General features: G+C 41.9%; 1 protein-coding gene across 1 annotated transcript; it reads left to right on the top strand.

Moving 5' to 3' along the window:
* Nucleotides 1-1299: 1299 nt before the first annotated feature.
* On the top strand, nucleotides 1300-17174 carry LOC125431810 (protein-lysine methyltransferase METTL21E-like). The gene is made up of 5 exons (XM_048494941.1): nucleotides 1300-2330; nucleotides 3978-4085; nucleotides 12943-13100; nucleotides 14529-14646; nucleotides 15860-17174. Exons 2-5 carry the CDS (start codon nucleotides 4013-4015, stop codon nucleotides 16279-16281), a joined length of 771 nt encoding a protein of 256 aa, XP_048350898.1. The 5' UTR covers nucleotides 1300-2330; nucleotides 3978-4012; the 3' UTR covers nucleotides 16282-17174.
* Nucleotides 17175-18646: the final 1472 nt, after the last annotated feature.

Here is an 18646-nt window from a genome sequence, read left to right as displayed (position 1 = left end):
AAGTCTAGTGAGCCGCTGTAAAATTGTCTTACCTGCTTTGCAAAGATCAGTCGTGAAGGTGACCTTCCCAAGACTTTGGCACATCTTTCTGCCAAGTGTAGTATTTCATAAGCAGCTCTGTATTCTGAGGCGTGAGGTTTTATAGAATGTATCTCATCACACCAGTGGGCTGCCCATTAATCTCAGCTGCTGAGCACAGCACAACCCCACTGGCCCTTTCTCAAGTCTCCAGAGAGAGATGTCTTTATTATTGATTTGTCTAACGGTTACATCTGTAGTCTGTTCCAGGATTAATCCCTGCAAAATTGCACAGAGACCCTTTGTTCTGATGACATGACAGCCTAATTCAAAGACTTTTGGAAGAACTATATGTAAGTCCTCTAATTGAAACATCCTGTTTTGCGTGTGTGACAGAGAGAGAACTAGACTGGAGAAAAAGGTTAGAATCCATTGGGAAATACAGTGTACCACATCAGGTATTTTAAATGTGTGATGCTTATATGGTGTTCATTTTAACAAGTAGGATATTATGCCTCATCTTGCTTCTGTGGTGTCTACTTCTCCCATGCCATGGCAAGTCCCCTGCATCTGCTGCAGAATTTCGGAGGTGTAGCAACCTGCAGCATGAAGGGGAAGGACAAAATTGGAAGTTTACTTACTATATATACAAACTTGGGGGTGCCATCATCTCCAGATGATACCCTGACATTTTGGTGCCGATACATCCAAAAATGCACCCCCTGCAGCAGGGGTAGGGAACCTGCGGCTCTCCAGATGTTCAGGAACTACAATTCCCATCAGCCTTTGTCAGCATGGCCAATTGGCCATTCTGGTAGGGGCTGATGGGAATTGTAGTTCCTGAACATCTGGAGAGCCGCAGGTTCCCTACCCCTGCCCTGCAGGAACATCCTAGAAATTTGCCCAACAATCTTTGTTCTGCATTGAGTTTTCTGCATTGCTGTCAATGGGGATTGCAGGCTGGGGTGTGGGGGGCACATTTCTGAAGGCACAGTCTCAAAACTTTCAGGGTCTCATCAGGAGACTGCCCTAATGATACCCCCCAAGTTTGGTGCAGTTTGGTTCAGGGGGGCCAAAGTTATGGACCCTCAAAACTGTAGCCCCCATCTCCTATTAGCTCCCATTGGAAAAAATGGGGGATAGGGGCACCCCCTTTGGGAGTCCATAACTTTGGACTCCCTGAACCAAACCTCACCAAACTTGGGGGATAGCATAAGGACAGTCTCCTGATGATACGCTGAAATTTTTTTTAGGCCACTAGCCTAAAAACTGCACCCCTGCAGGCCAAAAATGGACCCAGCATTTTGATGCCCCCCACAAGGTGATTCCCTGGGCAGCTGTCCACCTTGCCCAATGGGCATTACGCCAGGGGAGGTTATTTTTGTTTTGCCACAAGCATTTCAAAAATAGTAAAATTGCTCTGGTGATTGTGTTCGTGTGTATGAGAGTGTGTGTGTAAATGAGTGATGGCTGGTGACATTACAAGTGCTAGCCAATTCATGCCTTGCACTACAGCTGCTCCCCATTTCATTTTTCTCTAGAAATAATGAATGTTTCTGAAGTTGAAATACCTCTGAGAGATTCCACACACTTCTATAAGAGTTCCAGTTTTCATTATAGCCCACTTTCCTAGTAGAGTTGCTATCCTTTCAGAAATATATTTGTTCAAGTTGTTTAGGGGAAAAAACCTGCCAGGTATCATAAAGCCATTAAAACAACTTTTTCTCCATTTCAAAATGAACCATGCTGAAAGCTTGCAGAACTGTGTTTTTTTCCAGCAAATTCCTAAAGAGAAGTATGCTAGCACTTAACCTGAAATGCTTCCAAATCGCTGCATTCACTCTTTAAATCATAAAATTATGTATGGCAAACACAGTTTAAAAAAACCAGTCTCCCTCTTATTGGCTCCAATATCCTTTTAAAAAAAAAAAAAAAACCTTTTTATTTTGATGTGTTAAAAATGAGAAGTCTTTTATTTTGTTTTGCTGTGATTGATTGTACTAATTTGAAGAGGGATGGTGAAGTTTGTGTCTTGTATAACTTTACCTCTGTCTCTTAGGGTAGCTCTCCTTTATGTAAGTGTGCTGAGGGTAGATATTTTTCCTCCCAATGAAATTCAAAGGGTGTGTCCATTTGTTCACTCTGCAGCTGTCAGGATCTATTCATACATCATAATGGGGGCTGTTGACAGCTGATGTTTCAAACTTTACTGCTTTTCCCTCTGGGGCTATTCATGAACTGAGCGCTGGGAGAGACAGTCTGTGGGTTTTACAGTCTCCATTTCTGGAAACCTGGAATAAAAGAAAGACTAGGTATGTTGCTGAATGCATTGGCATAGACTTTTAAGACTCTGGACTTCACAAGGTTTATTTGAAAGCACAGTTTTGATTCCTCAGACTGCCTTCCAACCTTTCATGGGATATATTGCCCATTTAGATAAGACAGTGTTCCAATTTGGTGTACTGGTATTACAGTTATTGTAAAAAATATATGCAAAGCTAGTCAACAGGGTAATGTTCCTGAGTCCTGTACATTGTTTTGGAATTTGGGGTCATTCCTAGGGGAATGACCCGAAAAGTAATCATCTGTAAAAAAAAAACACCCTTTATGTCTTTCATGTTTGTAAGTGATTATGTAGCTAAGTAATGCTGTCACTTAAGATGCAGCAAGATTCCTGGCAAAGCTTCTCTCTGCTCCTCCACAAAATAAAGCTGCAATTCTATGCTCACTGACCAGGAAGCAAGTTCAAGTGGGACTTCATAGATAGAATGAGATTTCATTTATCACAAAAAATCTGGATATAATGAAATGTGGTGTTTGTTGTTTGCTGTGCAAATGCTTTGAAAATAATTATTTCCCACGGCTATCATAGGAAAACACTAGTGTTGAATTTCTGGAAATGATTCAGTGCACAGTACCTAGAAAAATGAATACCTGCTCTGGGAATGCTTGTTTACTACTGTTTTATTCCATAAGAACTATTTATGCAGTTTATATTGATAAGCATTTAACAATGGAAAACACTCACATATGTAATAAATACCTGTTGCTAACATGTGCCTGCTACAAATTACCTTGTTGCCTTGATCACTTAAATAATCCTAGGAGTGGAGAAAGAATTTCTGGTGCTCTAAACTATTGTGATAACATTATATTTCAGTGAATGTCCAAAATTTAGAGCATGTCAACACTTATCTTTAAAAGGTGGAGGAGCTCAATGAAGAGCCAAGAGCATGTCAACACACATATAGGAGTGTTCAAAATCCCATACAAAGGTTAGGATCCCAAGGAAAAATTGGTACTGCCTGAAGGTTTTTCCATCAATGGAATAGGATTCCCCCCATGCTTTCAAATGCTGATCTGGGGGTGGGGTGGGGGGAGACCCAAATAACATGGGGAGAGTCGGAGGTCTGAGGCAGAAGCAGGACTAAGCAAAAAAAAATGGCTCATTTCTAACAGTGGAAATGTCTGCTGGATCCATTCCAACATTTGTGGATGCTTGAAATGCCAGCAGTCACTTGTGAATATTGATAGACACTGACATGTGAAAGTCAGCAATCACTGGTGTGAAACTGAAAAGTGGGAAAATGTGTATCTATTTTGGGACAATTATTTGGGATTGTCAACACTTGTATGTGAATGTTGACATTACTGAAAAGTATATTAAAATAGACAGTATGGAAATAATTTTTTCTTTGAGGCCATCACGGTTCCTGCATAGGACAGGAACACTGTCACAAGTTGCATCTTGGAGACTGTGTGTTGGGTGAACTTCATTCATTCTGCCCTGCTATGACATTTCTATGACTTTGTTGCCTGACCTCATTTGCAGAAAACAGTTTTAACTACTCTGAAATGCACAATGAAGAAAAGCCATGTGTTCTAGATCTGTCTTGGCTGTGTTATAGGTCCTCTGTGTATTACTGTCTAGTTTTTTTCTTTCCTATTTTCATTTCTAGCACATACACTCTGCCTCTCTGGTACGTGATATGAAATGGATTCAAAAATGTTACAGAGCAAGCATTTTGAATCAGATGAGTTATCTCAAATGCCAGAACAGGAAAATGGTAAATATTTTCATCTTGTTCTCCCTGGCTTACGAAAGCCAGTGTTCCACACTGCTTTAGACATTAAGTCAGAGTATGACTTGGGAGACCCAGGTTTGAATCTTTACTCCATGGAAGCTCACTGTGTAGCCTTAGATCAGTCACCCACTTTCAGCCTAACCTACCTCGTGGGCTTGTTGTGAATGGAAACTGGAGAAGAAGAGAACTGTGTGAATCTCTGCCAAGTAGAAAGGCTGGGTACAAACAGTGTACAGTGTTTTAAGTTGAAATAATCACAAACCGTTTCTGTAACTTTAATATTGTGGCATTTTCATACTTATAGGTAAAAATGAGAATAAGCTGTACACTTATGCTAAAGAGTCGTGGGTTATTTTGTGTGATTAAAAAGGAAAAGTGCTTTGGAAAGAAACATCTTTAATGCCTGACTCTTCACACTCATGGCAGGGTATGGTTTCATTTGGCCTTATTTAAATAAATGTGACCTGTATATTCCCAGAATTTAAAGTATTTACTGGTCCCTCTAACTTTAGTATCATTTTGAACTGCAGCAATTACCAGATTATATTATTTAAGCTCTGCACCATCAAAAACTTCAACTGCTCATTTCTGCATATTAAAGGGACAGGACATTTTTTTTTCTCCTGGCCATTTGACAACCATGTGGCAGGAGACCACATGATGCAGTTACTAGAAGCAAGTTTCCAGAAGCAAGTTGCTGTTTTTTTGAAGGAGGATTCTTATATAAGAATGGAACAGGAGCCCATGCAAGAAGATTGAGTTAATCTGAACTCAGCATTTAACAGTTTTTTTTCTTTCCTCAGAATAGAAGCAAGAAAGAGTAGAAGGTGGACCTTTAGCAGTTTCTGAGAATATGATAGAGTGACAAATATATAAATTCACTTATTTATAACCTTGGTAAGGGACCTGAGAGGATGGTATAGAATATACACAAACATTAACACTTTAATGTGTGTATTCAGATAAGGGTTCAGTGTTTATATATATTAGTGCTTTATTAGTGCTTCATCAAAGTCCATCTCTGACATAAGGAGCATACTTTGAAGGGTGAACAGACACCTTCTGAGAACAACTGGGGTCACTGGATGTGTGACAAGTTTTATTATTAGCCAGCCTCCTGTAATTCTTGCAGTTTTACTGAAGGAACTGGGATGGAGGAGGGAGGCAGCAGGCAAGCTGTAAGGCAAAGGGATTTTTTTCAGGGTAAGGTAAAAATGATAACAAACAGAAGTGTGATGGGTTTAGAAAATATAATCATGTACAAGTTGCTGTATACGAGATCTAAACATCTCAGTTTAGAAGTCATCTGACGGAGTGCTTTCCAGCTCACACAAGCTTAGACTACAATAAATATGCTACTCTTTAAATCATCATATTATCCTTTTCTGCTTTTACTGTAGTAGTTCAACACAAATGCTCCACTGGAATCTGTCTCCAATAGATGTATGAATCTGTTAGCTGAAATGGTCTGTCCCTTTTTGAGTAGTGAATTAATGAGAGCAGACTCTTGGCAAACTCGAGATCTTTGTTGCCTATGTATATAGAGGTCAGCTTTTGCAAGAAATTTGCAGGAAAGTGAGGTAAAGTTTAACACTTTTATTAAAGGAAAAATAATAAAATTACAGGCTCACAACAATCAAAGCAGGAGAGCACACACACCATCCTAGAATATGAGCAACGTTGAGAGGTTAGGTTGGGAAAAGTGGAGGAACTGGGGGAATTCTTAGGGATAATACTGTACCAGATCCTGAAATGGCTTTGGGTCTATGAAGCAGAGTTCAATGATTTGCACTGGGCTCCAAGGAAGTGGGGTAGAAAGCAGGTGGCATGCAGCAGCAACTCAACCCAAAAGCAAGCTCAAAATTACTGGGCTCTGAACATTAAGCAAAGGGCTGTTTTATAGAGAAGGTTGGCCCTCTGGCCATACTAAGAGGGCTCAATCTTTCTGGACAAAAGAGAGTCTTGCATTTCTGGGGAGAGACAAAGAGAGACATAAAACATAAGTATTGGGCATTAGTCTAATGAGTTTAGCACTTGGCTTAAGTAGCTAAGCTGGGAGTGCCCAAAGGGGGGAAGGTAGCTGATTGAATTACAGCTGTAAAACAATGACAATGTAAATAAGGTGGTCTGAGAATAAAATTAGTCAGACAAAGAACTTTGAAGTTAGTAAAATACTGGCAAGAACACTTGGTGCAAATATATTATCAAGTCCATTGTCTTTGCAGGGCACATAGTCCAGGGATGGAGATGGGAAAACTTTCTAAGGCAGAGGCATTATTTTCTCTCAGTCCCTTTAGGAAGGGTGTCAGGCAGGTATTTTGCAAGCAGATATTGGGCGAGGGCAAATCTAGACAAGATTTACTGTTCTTGTGGGTACACTAGCTAATGCAGAGAATGGGCTCCACATTTTGATAAGGCACTGCTAGGCTCCCCAAGGGTTGGCAGTATGAGTGGAGACACTGTTGACTTAAAACAGACACCACCACCCCAACCCACCATGGGTCAGTCTGGGAACAAAACAGTAATTCCAAAACAGTAGTTGTGATGGCCAATTGCATGTTAATAGAAGGGTAAATCCCATCTGTATCCCAACATAATTTGTTTGGGATGCATGATTTTGATTAGCATGTCTCTCAAACTATGAACAATAACAAGTACTCAATAGTGAATAAAATATTAGTACATCATGCTGTTAAAATAGGTCTTCACCAGGATTCTGTTTTTTGTTACATGATCCTCTTGAGAGGTGGCATCTAAATGTTCTGAACGAATAAATATGCTTTGGTATGATGTACAATTCCACCCATTGGGATTGTGCCATGTCTGTTCAAGTTTATATATGAGTTTGAAGAATCCTGTAAATCATTTCTGCTCCTGAAGGGAGTGGACATTTCTCAGGCCCTTCCTCTAAATCCCAAAATGCCCCCAAATATTGCTGTGGCGGGATGGATGACCCCACAAACAACATGAGCCAGAATCATAATTCTACAGTGGGTCAGGGAATTGGTGGAAATCACTTTCTGTCTTCCTTTTGCAGAAATCCTCTGTGGGATTCAACCCACAGTTGATCTAAATGATAAAGATTATAGCTCTCCTAACTATGCTCTTAGAATGATGTATATGTTCTAAAATGTGGAGGTGATTTCAATGCATGTTCATTATCTTATGAAACATTTACTTGCCAGGGCAGAAATGCAAATTCAAGGCTTTTCTGCCATACATGGCACATCTATCTGTGTTTTAGTGTCATAATGAGGAACACTGAGTTTTGGTGGTTCAGTTCTTATTTGACTGACTGATTCCAGAAGGTGGGGCTTGGGGGGCTGGGGGCAGCTGCTTGGCTTTTTGAGCTAAGGGTCACCAAAATATAGGTGATGCCCTACTCTAGTTCTCCTTGACAGCTGGGTCAGGTGGGTCTGTGGAAGTCCTAAACAAGTGCCTGGAGAAGGTGATTGGGTAGTTGAGGACCAATAAATTGAAGCTCAACTGAGGCAGGACCAAGATGCTGTTGGTCAGTGGAGAACTGGTTGAGGGTTGTGAATTGACCTGTACTGGAGAGGACTGTATTCCCAGTGAAGCTTCTACTTGCTGATGAATCCTAGCTTGCATTCGGAAAGTCAGGTTTTCTTCATGGCACATAGCACCGTTTATATGCTTCAGATGATACGCCAGCTACAGCTGATCCTTGCAAAGCATAATCTGGCCACAGTGATCCATTCTATGATCATATCCAGGTTAAAAGAGGGTTTTTTAAAAACGAGTTTGGATTTATACCCGACTTTTCTCAATCATACAGTCTCAAAGTGCCTTACAAACTCCTTCCCTTCCTCTCCCCACAACAGATACATTGTGACGTAGCTGGGGCTGAGAAAGTTCTGAGAAAACCCAAGGTAGCCCAAGGTTACCCAGCATGTGTAGGAGTGAGGAAACAAAATTAGTTCCTCAGGTTAGAATCTGCCACTCGTGGAGAGGTAGGGAATCAAAACTGGTTCTCCAGTTTAGAGTTCACTGCTCTTAACCACTACACAGAATCACTCTCTAGATTAGATTATTGTGGCATTTATGATCAATCTTTAAACCTACAAACAAGGCCCTTATTTGCAGTTATATCTGCAGTTTGAATTGTGATCAGCAGGTTGAGGGTCAGATAGAGATGGATGTCACAGGACAACATGAGAATGCCCTTGAGTCCCAGATCTCAAAGAAGTAGATAAGGAAGCTTGAGGAGGTAGCTGTGCTATAGAAACTGAGGCCGTTTCCGCACGGCCACGCTGGGGGGTGCATTGGTGTATACAACGCCAACGCACACCTGGGACCGTTCGCACGAACGGTCCCGGTAGGGGCAGGGAAGACGGCGCTGCGCTGCACCGTCGCCCAAATGACGTACCTTCCCTGCGCCCTCCGGCGTGTTGCCCAAGCCAGGGGACACGCCCCCTGCCCTGCGCGACCGCTCTGGAGTCGCAGGGCAGGGGGGCGTGTCCCCAGGCTTGGGCGACGCACCGGAAGGTTGCAGGGAAGGTACATATTTCAGGAAAGGGGGGATGGCGCCTTCCAGCCGCTGTTTCCAGAAAACCTCGCTCGGGGAGCGAGGTTGGGAAACAGCTGCTTCGCACCGCTGGGGGGGGGAGCGAGGGCGGCACTGCTGCGATGCAGCTGCGCCCCCCATGCGAACAGCTCCCAAGGGACGGCGTTTTTGCCGTTCCTAAGGCGCTTTTATTGGCCCATGCGAAAAGGGCCTGAGAGTACTCAAAAAGCTTCTTCCTAAGTAGGTCACGGTCAGATCAGCTGAAGCTTCCACAGTATTATAGAAAACTGGGGTGGATGAATCACAGTTGCTGTTTTTGGGAGTAAGCCACCTTCCAAATGCCTTTCAAAAAGGAGTCTGGAATTCATGTTATAATCTGAGAGACTGGAACCAACATATTGAAATACGGATAGCATGGAGGGAGGTGCAGAAAAATAAAGATGGCTGTCTCAACGGTCTTGGGAGGTATGGGGTGCACCATTTCATATGACATGTGAGTGTGAGATCTCCCTCCCCCGCCGACTCTGCCTACTGTTGCTCAGCTGCGTGCCATGGGGGAAATGCTAGAGAAATGGGGAAGAAGAAGAAGAGTTAGATTTATATCCCCCTTTCTCTCCTATAGGAGACTCAAAGGGGCTTACAAACTCCTTACCCTTCCCCCCCCTCACAACAAACATCCTGTGAGGAAGGTGGGCTGAGAGAGCTCAGAAGAACTGTGACTAGCCCAAGATCACCCAGCTGGCATGTGTTGGAGTGTACAGGCTAATCTGAATTTCCCAGATAAACCTCCACAGCTCAGGTGGCAGAGCAGGGAATTAAACCCGGTTCCTCCAGATAAGAGTACACCTGCTCTTAACCACTACACCACTGCTGCTCCTCTGTTGGTGTTTCATCAACAGGATGGCATGACTTGTGGCTGTATGCAGAAGTGATACCATCATGTTAGACAACCCCTGGAATTTTCATTAAAATTATTTCTGTGCTGTGAGCTGGCTTTTTTTTTTTGCCAGATTCTTCTCTGGTTTTAACGATGAATATTTGGAAAATTATTTGTTAGAGAACCACACTTGTTTGCTATTGCTCCACATATTTATCCATTCCTGAACTGCTTTTACTTCTAAGAAGACTTGATGAGAGTTCAAATGATTCCTCGGTCAGAAAGCATGTATTGTCAAAGAGCCAGATTATTTCAGGGCACATATTGCCACGTTGTTGTAGTCTCAGGTTCCAGCAATGGTGCTAATTGCAGCTGCTTGAAATCACTTCTGTGGGATACTTGAGGACATTGCTAGGCTCTTCACCTTAAGGGGATTTTCTATCTTTCACATCTCTATGGTTCTCTCGTCCCAGAGTAAGGTCAAATCTTGTCAGTCAGAGATTGTATTATTTTATTTAGGGAATATATATGCAAACTCTCGGGAAACCTATTCAAGACAACTCACAGATAATTTAGTTTATAGTATTAATTTTTGATCAATTCTGAAGCAAGCCAGTAAAAATCAGTCCCCATATCTGTGAGGTGGACAGAATATATACCCCCATCATACAATCACTCCACACCGTACCAAAAAACCCCAACACAGCAACCCACATCTTACCATCTTACCATGAAATGCCTCTGAAGTTGCTAGCCAAAGATGCAGGCAAAATGTTTGGAGCAAAAACTACCAGACCATGATCGCATAGCCCAGAAAACTACTTTAAGGAATAATCAAGGATGTAGGTAAGGGGGGGGGGGGTTCCTCTGGTCCAGAAGCTCCGCCCCCCGTTTGTGGGTTTTTGTATTTTTAAAGTGTTTTTTCGGTTTTTGGCTTGCAGGGGGCGTAGCTTTTAGGCTAGCGGCACCAAAATTTCAGGCTATTGTCAGGTGATGCTCCTAATGATATCAGCAAAGTTTTGTGAAGTTTGGTTTAGGGGGTCCAAAGTTATGGACCCCAAAAAGGGGTGCCCCATCCCCCATTGTTTCCAATGGGAGATAATAGTAGATGGGTCTACCCATTTGAGGGTCCATATCTTTGGACTCCCTGAATCAAACTTCACCAAACCTGGGTGGTATCATCAGGAGCATCTCCCAAAGTTTGGTGCTGCTAGCTTAACAATTGTACCCCTGACAGCAGCCCCCCCCCAATTTTCCCAGATTCCCTTTTTAAATCCACCCCCTTCAGCATGGATTTAAAGGGAGAATCTGAGGTCCCCAGTTTAAACATTGAAAGTGATGTTGTTTCAGGGTGGGGGATAATCCACCCCAAAACAGCATCACTTTCAATATTGTTTTATCTGGGGACCTCGGATTCTCCCTTTAAGGTGGATTTAAAAGGAGAATCTGGGCTCCCTAATTTAAACATCATTGAAAGTGATGCTGTTTGGGGGTGGATTTCAGCATCACAGCAGTTGCCCATGGGGGGGGGGTACGCAAATCTCACATTTTGCACTAAGCTCCATTTTCCCTAGCTACCCCTCTGCCTGGAGGGGAGAGAGAAGGGACTGCTGGCTGCCAGCTGGGAGCCCAGCTGGTGGGGGAGGCGAGGCGGGGTGGGCGGGTCACGGGAGTGTGCCATCCCTTGCCTTGGAGAGCTGCTTTTATAAGCACTTAGGCTGGGGGTGGGGCTTGGGGAGGCATGGCCACACTCCCAGAGGCAGGTGGGGGTGTGGCCTCACCCCGAACCCCCCCATAAAAAATCTATACATACGTCACTGAGGAATATCCCACCTGTATTACATTATTGTAACTTTTCTAATTGGTTTCTGAATTTTCCTGATGTTCAGAGAAGAAGAAATAAAATTATATCATTGCAACTTTATAAACAGAAATCATGATGGATGACGGTTCCAATGGGCCATACATATAAACAATTAATATAAACACTAAACAATTAAGTACATTCCTGAATAGTGACCTACCTCAGACATCTTGGCCTGTGAAGAATGGATATGATTTCATTGTGCTATCTTCAGCTAAGCTTGGCTACCTCTCTTTGGTTCATTCTGCACAACACAAATAAAACTTTTTCAGGTTGCGAAATAAAACATTTTATAGTGGAATTCTGTACAATTCCCCCACCCCCAAAATGTTTAGAAAACGATTTATTTTTCCTGAAAGCGTTTTATTTTGAAAATGCTAAAATGAGAACTTTTGTTGCTGAAATGTTTAAAAAAGTTCAGTAAATATTTTATCCCCTCCCCATCTAGAAGCTCTTTCATTTTTCTTGCGCCCACCATTTTCTGCCCTTGTGATTCTCCGTGCCACCTGCCACTTACTGACGCTACCCACAAAGGTTTCCTCTGCTTGCATCTCAGCTGCGCTCCATTTTCATGTTTATAGTACAAGAATAAAGTTAGTATTGCCTGGCAATTTCGTGCACATGTAATTTTTTTTGTTTTTGTTTTGAGAGGGGTGTTTATGACAAAACAATATGAGAATTGGCGAAAAGTGGTATTAAAATGGTACAGAACACCAAAACAACTAGCATATATGATAAAAGGACTTAGTTCCAAATGCTGGCACTGTGGAGACCAAGAGGCATATTACAGCTATATGTGGATAGAATGTGCAGAAGTGAAAAAATTTTTGGACAAATGTATTGTTATATATTGAGAAACTGGTGAAGATTAGTATTGATTTAAATAATGACTTAATGTTCATGGGTGTAATGGAGGATAGAAGGGTGGATAAAAATATAGTTATATGTATAAAGTAATGATTAAAGCAGCCCATGCAACAATAGCCTTGGGCTGGAAAGAAAAGAAAAAATGGACATTTCAGAAATGGCTAGAATATATCTGGGAACAAGTGACACTTTATATTTTTGATATATTAATCAAAAATAAGATGTGGCAAGATAAACAGAATGAAATTTTGAAGATATGGATAATATACGCGGACTGGATGAAAAGAAGCTCAAGTCAATGAAGAAATATGGGAGAAGAGGCTACAGAGAATGAACTTACTGCTGTTTGTGTGACAAAACTATGAGGAAGATGAAACAGGGGGAGGGAGAAAAGGGGGAAAATGTATTGTTTGAAAATGTATGAAGAAGGAAATTATTATAAACTGTAAAATTCAAATGATACAATAAACAATTTAAAAAAATTGGCAACATGGGTGGCAAACATCCATGGGGAACTTCAGAAAATGTTGGGCGGCACAGAGAATCACAAGCGGCAGAAAATGGCAGGTGGCATGGAGGGCATATAAAAGATCCATTTGGGGGCAAAAATGGTTCTTTTAAAAACATCTGCAAGATGTTTTATTTGGGTCATGCAGAATATATCATTGTTACTGCATTGCACATACTGTTTTTGTTTTCTTACTAGGACAAAACGGAGATGAGCAGATAGCTGCAGAAATCATAGGAAGACGTTTCTGTCCTTCGCTGATAACCACCCGACCCTGGGAAAGATTCCATTTTATTGGACATGAGATAGAGATAACAGAAGCCACTGACAGTTATGGAGCTGTGGTTTGGACTTCGGTACTGTTGATACTTTTGATTTGGGTTACCAGAAACAAAGCACTATCAGTGATTCTCTCTGATCCCCTGCCTCCCACCCCCAAATCCTGTAAACATAACATTTTATGAAAGTGTGTCTCGATAAGGAGCTTATACAATGGGGGTTCGACATACATTGTCTCACTAACCCTGTTGTAGCAAATATATGTAAAATCTGCATGTTTGTTAGGATTACCAACCTCCAAACAGGGACTGAAGATTTGGAATTATAACTGAACCCCAGTACAGAGAGCCATTCCCCTGGAGAAAATGGCTGCTTTGGAGAAAATGGCTGCTTACTATAACCCACTGAGGCACCTTCCTTCTCAAGCCCTGCCTTCTCCACCCTCCACTCTCCACCTGCAAATCTCCAAGAATTTCTGAACCCTGAGATGACAACTCTAATGTACATGCATACACCTGCCTCTAAAAAAGAACCAATGAGCTTTCACTTTTCAAATTAAACTGGGCATCAGTACGTGGATAAATATGGGGTTTAAAACACATGTTCAGCTGTACATTCACTGAATACCTCATGAGAATTACTCAGCACCTGTGTAATGCACAACCAAGTGGATTTGATCACCTGAATTAGAAGGGTGAAGCGGAAATTGGAGTGACATACAACTGACTCCCAAATATTTTACCAAAGAAACCCCCTACCCCAAAAAGTGGGTACATCTAGAAATGCCTCCTAGATTTTTTTCTCCCTTAGTCCTTTTTTCTACACTGTCCTGGAGTCCGATTTCTGGCAGTGTCATGGTGTGGGGTTCAGGGGTGTCTGCCCACAGCCCTCAGAAGCTCTCTTATCCACGCACCCCTGTCTGCCCTATTTGAGGATGTCAGAACCTTACAACTGAAGAGAGTAAGATTGGGAGGGTAGGGGGTGGGAGTGGAATCCCCTGCTTTTACAACCAATCTCCAGACAATAGACTTCAGTTCCTCTGGATAAAATGGCTGCCCTGGACAGCGGACTCCATAGCATTGTATTTGGCTGAAGTCCCTGTCCTCCCCAAACACCACCCTTCTCAGACACTACCCCCAAATCTTCAGGAATTTCCCTATCCTGATATGGCAGCCCTAGGTAAAAGGTTTGCATCACTTGGTTCCTCTTCTCAGCTGGGTCGCTCCTGCACAGCCTGAACAGAGAAAGCCCAACCAATGCCTCAACTGGGCTGCTTCTAAACCCTTATGAGACCAATGCAGAAGGCTTCTACATTTTAAATTCCTAGGGTGAGTATATTTTCATACAGTTTCCTGACAAAGTCTACTTTCGTTAATTTAATCTCAAATAATGTTTTCCCTTCATTAGCTTATAGCCGTTGGGGTGACTGCTGCTGCTGAAGTAATTTGTTGTTAACTTTTTGAAAAGTTTCTGTGTTAATTAATTTCTTCCCCCCCCGTCCCCAGGCTCTTGTTCTGTGCCACTTTTTGGAAACGAATGTGACCTCATATAGCATGGTTGATAAAAATGTCATTGAAATCGGAGCTGGAACAGGCCTGGTCTCAATAGTAGCTAGTTTCCTTGGTGAGTAGCATCTACCGCTGAATTGGAAATGGACACATTTTGTTAATTTTAATTTTATTAATGTCCAAAACAGGCGGAATATTTTTTTAAAATTTACATTTGACAATTATATTTTGATAACTATCAGCATTCACTGTTTGGGCATTCCTGCAATTTGTCTGAGATTATCACATGTGAATTCTGTTATGCAGCAAATTTCAGCATTCTGTAGTAGAACATGCAAAATCTGGAGTGTTGCTAAAAACAATCTGATGGGAATAGGAGCTCCATCTATTTAACTGTTTTTATTAGAGAAAGGAATACCAGTATCTACTCAGACTGGCTGTGCCTCACCAAGGTCTCAGACGGAAGTCTTTTACACTACTCCTGCCTGATGTTTTTAGCTTGTGAGGCCAAGATTGAATTTTGGACCCAGATGCTTTACCACTGAATCATGGCTCCCCTCCTAAATGCAATGCAAGCACCTTATAAACATTCAAATGATATCAAGGCCCTTTTCGCACAAACATTTAAAAACTTTTTCTGAGGCAGGAAATGAAATGTTTCCTCCCTGGAATTCCACAGGGGGGGGCCCTTTGGTTTCCACAATGTTTTATTTCCAATCTGAAAACACTTTATGTGCAACCCCTTTTACACTGATTTTTTTTCTGAAACGTTTTCAAAACATCTGCGCTTGCTGTGCAGACAATTATGCAACCTTTTATTTCTCTGGCAGTTAAGTTTATTTCCTGCTTTGCTGCTGCCCATTTCCAAGCCCCTTTGGTATATCAACTTTCCCCTTTGTTTGTGTGTTGTGTTTGTTTTTGGACATCAATGAAGCAACAAAACTATGGATTAACAAAAAAAGCCAAACATTGGAGGAAGTTAGTGTGGAGGAACATCATGGTAAAGGTTTTTTTTGAAAACATTCTTGAAACATTTTAGGCAACTTATATGGAAATGGAAAAGGCTATTTTCAGAAATTTACTGTTATATAAAATGATGAATGAAAATGATTCTTTTCTCAAAGAGTGCCAGTTTGACCATCTCAATGATTCCATCCCCCATATTTTCACTAACCGATTCTTAATATTTGATGGGTCAAACTGTGCTATTTCCCAACTATTTATAGCTGTTATTAATAAGGACAATTTCTGCAAATGTTATTCCTACTGCTTCTTTAAATTATCCACAGAAAATACTTTCCTAATGTTGTAACTTCCTTCTGTCACAGGTGCCCACGTGACTGCCACTGACCTGCCTGACATGCTAGGAAACCTTCAGTACAATGTTTTCAGAAACACAAAGATGAGATGCAAACATCAGCCTCAAGTGAAAGAACTATTTTGGGGACTTGACTTGGAGAAGACATTCCCCCGGTCTTTGTGCCAGTTTGACTACATCTTGGCTGCTGATGTTGTCTATCACCACCCTTATCTGGATGAGCTCCTCCTCACCTTTGACCACTTGTGTCAGGACAACACAGTCATCCTTTGGGCCATGCAGTTTCGGCAGGAGAAAGAAAACCGGTTTGTGGACAGAGTCCAGAACCTGTTTGACCTGGAAGTGATTTCTGACTTTCCCAGTTTAAACATAACCCTGTTTAAGGCAGAGAGAAGACGCAATGTGAAATGGTCTCCAGTGACTGCATCCTGATTGTTAATGAATTGGTTGTTCACTTAACCTAATAGATAGCTAGGCTTAGGGACAAACAAAATGCAGTGTGAGGAGGTCCATGACTGGATCTTCCCATGGTGTCTAAAGTTAAATGCAACAATTGGGAAGGAAATTGGATGGGGATCATGACATCAGGTTTTTGTTTTTGTTTATGCTTTTTTCCCCTGGTGTAAATTTTCTATTTCAGAACACCTCTTCCCCTGTGTTCCTTGTTAAGTAGAGGAGAACACATAGATACCATTTAGGGCTGTATGTAAAGGGAATTTGCAAGAGGAAAATTACATAGTGGGGAGAGTTAAATTCCCCTCACAAGAACTACAGCCTTATTTGATTCAGCTTTCCATCAGTTGCTGTTTACAGACATGTGGGGAAATCCAAGTGATTCTGTACCCACAAGGGTTTGTGTTTGCGTATTATTGTTAAGCATGGTAGAAAGCTGATCCCACACCTGCAGCCTTTAGTCCAGTCCGCATCAGATCTTTTCTGTGAGCCTGTTGCTGCCAATGTGTGTTAGCTCTCAGATTCACACTGGCCTTTGGATATACAAATGTTAAGACTTCAGACTTGGAGACACAACCAGTTGTAATGGGACCTGTACAGCTTTTCTTCCTCCTTACCAGAAACAAGTCATGACAGACTAATCTCATCTCTTGGGTTTTTTTGATAGAGTGACAGACTTGGTAGATGAAGGGAATGTTGTGGATGTAGCATACCTTGATTTTAGTAAGGGTTTGACAAGGTGCCCCATGATATTCTTGCAAGCAAGCTGGAAAGATGTGGACTACACAGTGCAACTGTTAGATGGGTGTTGGAAGTTGTTGAAAAAGAAAAATGCTGGATACCTCCCTAATAAATTTCCTTGCCCAAACAAATCCAAACTTCTTACAGGCTGCATTTCTACAAACATTTGCTAGAGAGTGAATCCTACCATATATAGTAGTACTTTGTTCCGATAAAACATGCATAGGATTTCACTATTAGTGACAAATCAATGAAAGGTACTACCAATATGTATGTGCTCTCAATAATTTTGTTACCAGAATTGCTGGGGGGGGGGGGGGGAAAGTGTTGAGATGTTGAGAATCTTGAAAATCTCGTCTTCTGGAACCAGCAAATGCTTTTCAAGTTCAGGCTAGTTGTACATAATTAATTATCCACTGTGAATTAGTGCCTTTTCTTGTTACATGCCAAAGGTCTCCTTGTTTTCTGTTACTTTGCAGCATCAGAAATGAGTTCTGGAGCTAGGGGTTTGGTATGTTCTAGATCCACTGGAGACCTGCAGTGTTCATAACTTCCTTTTCTCCTAAGCCTTACCCTTTTAATTAGTGTCTTCAGTAAGGGCTTTTTGGAAAGGGAAAGCATGTGGCAAGATTTCTATCCTGCATTGGGTATTCTGACTTTCGTTGCAAACATGGTAGCTATGCAGAGGTTCCATTAGGTTGGGATCAGTTGAGCCATATGAAACTCTACTGCAGTGCTTAATTAAAGAAAAAATATTGCAAGGTAAAGCATGGGAGAAAAAAAACAGAACTATTTGGGCCCACCTACTTTTTGGCTCTACCTATTATCGCTCTGCCCATCACCCTTGAAGGTACAACCCACCAGTCTGTACTGTGAATTTTTTTAAAGGGGAGGGGGAAGCCCTCCAGTGGCTTGTGAGGTGGCAGCTGGCACAAGAGGATAGGGACCAGAGAACAGCGATCCCCCTGTTCAAATGTTCCATTGCCCATTGCAGCAGAATAAGCAGCAGCCCATGAAGGGAAGTGGGATTGGAGACTAGAAACATGGTAGCTTAGTGTCTCATTGTGATGCTTGGGTCTCTGTTGCTGTCTGAAAAGCTGAGGGGAAAATGTAGGTTTCTGCTTCTGGCACCAGTTGTGGTATGATAGTATTAGAATGCTGGACCTCAGAAACAAAACCCTGCAGGAAATATCTTTTATTTTGAAGTGAATTGCATTGTGTGGAAATGGTGTTCTTCATTTACCAACAACATACTTGTGCTGGCAGCTGTTTCCGTTTTACTTTCTCTTAGGCCCCTTCCACACACGCAAAATAATGTGTTTTCAAACCACTTTCACAACTGTTTGCAAGTGGATTTTGCTATTCCGCACAGCTTCAAAGAGCACTGAAAGCAATTTGAAAGTGCATTATTCTGCATGTGCGGAATGAGCCCTACTGATGGTGGTATCCATTCCACTTCTGTAACTGCTCTCTCATTGTCTTTCTCTACTCCCACCCCCCCACTCCCCTCAAATGAATTGGAGGGGTGGAAATTCAGAGTCTGAGATATTACAGTATTTTTCATTATTGGTCTAGGGTAGGACAGTACAGTTAAACTTGGAGG

The sequence above is a fragment of the Sphaerodactylus townsendi genome, linkage group LG04, assembly GCF_021028975.2.
Source record: "Sphaerodactylus townsendi isolate TG3544 linkage group LG04, MPM_Stown_v2.3, whole genome shotgun sequence".
NCBI classification, from domain to species: Eukaryota; Metazoa; Chordata; class Lepidosauria; order Squamata; family Sphaerodactylidae; genus Sphaerodactylus; species Sphaerodactylus townsendi.
The sequence above is the reverse complement of the archived record's forward strand: the minus strand, read 5'-3'. Positions and strand labels throughout refer to the sequence as shown.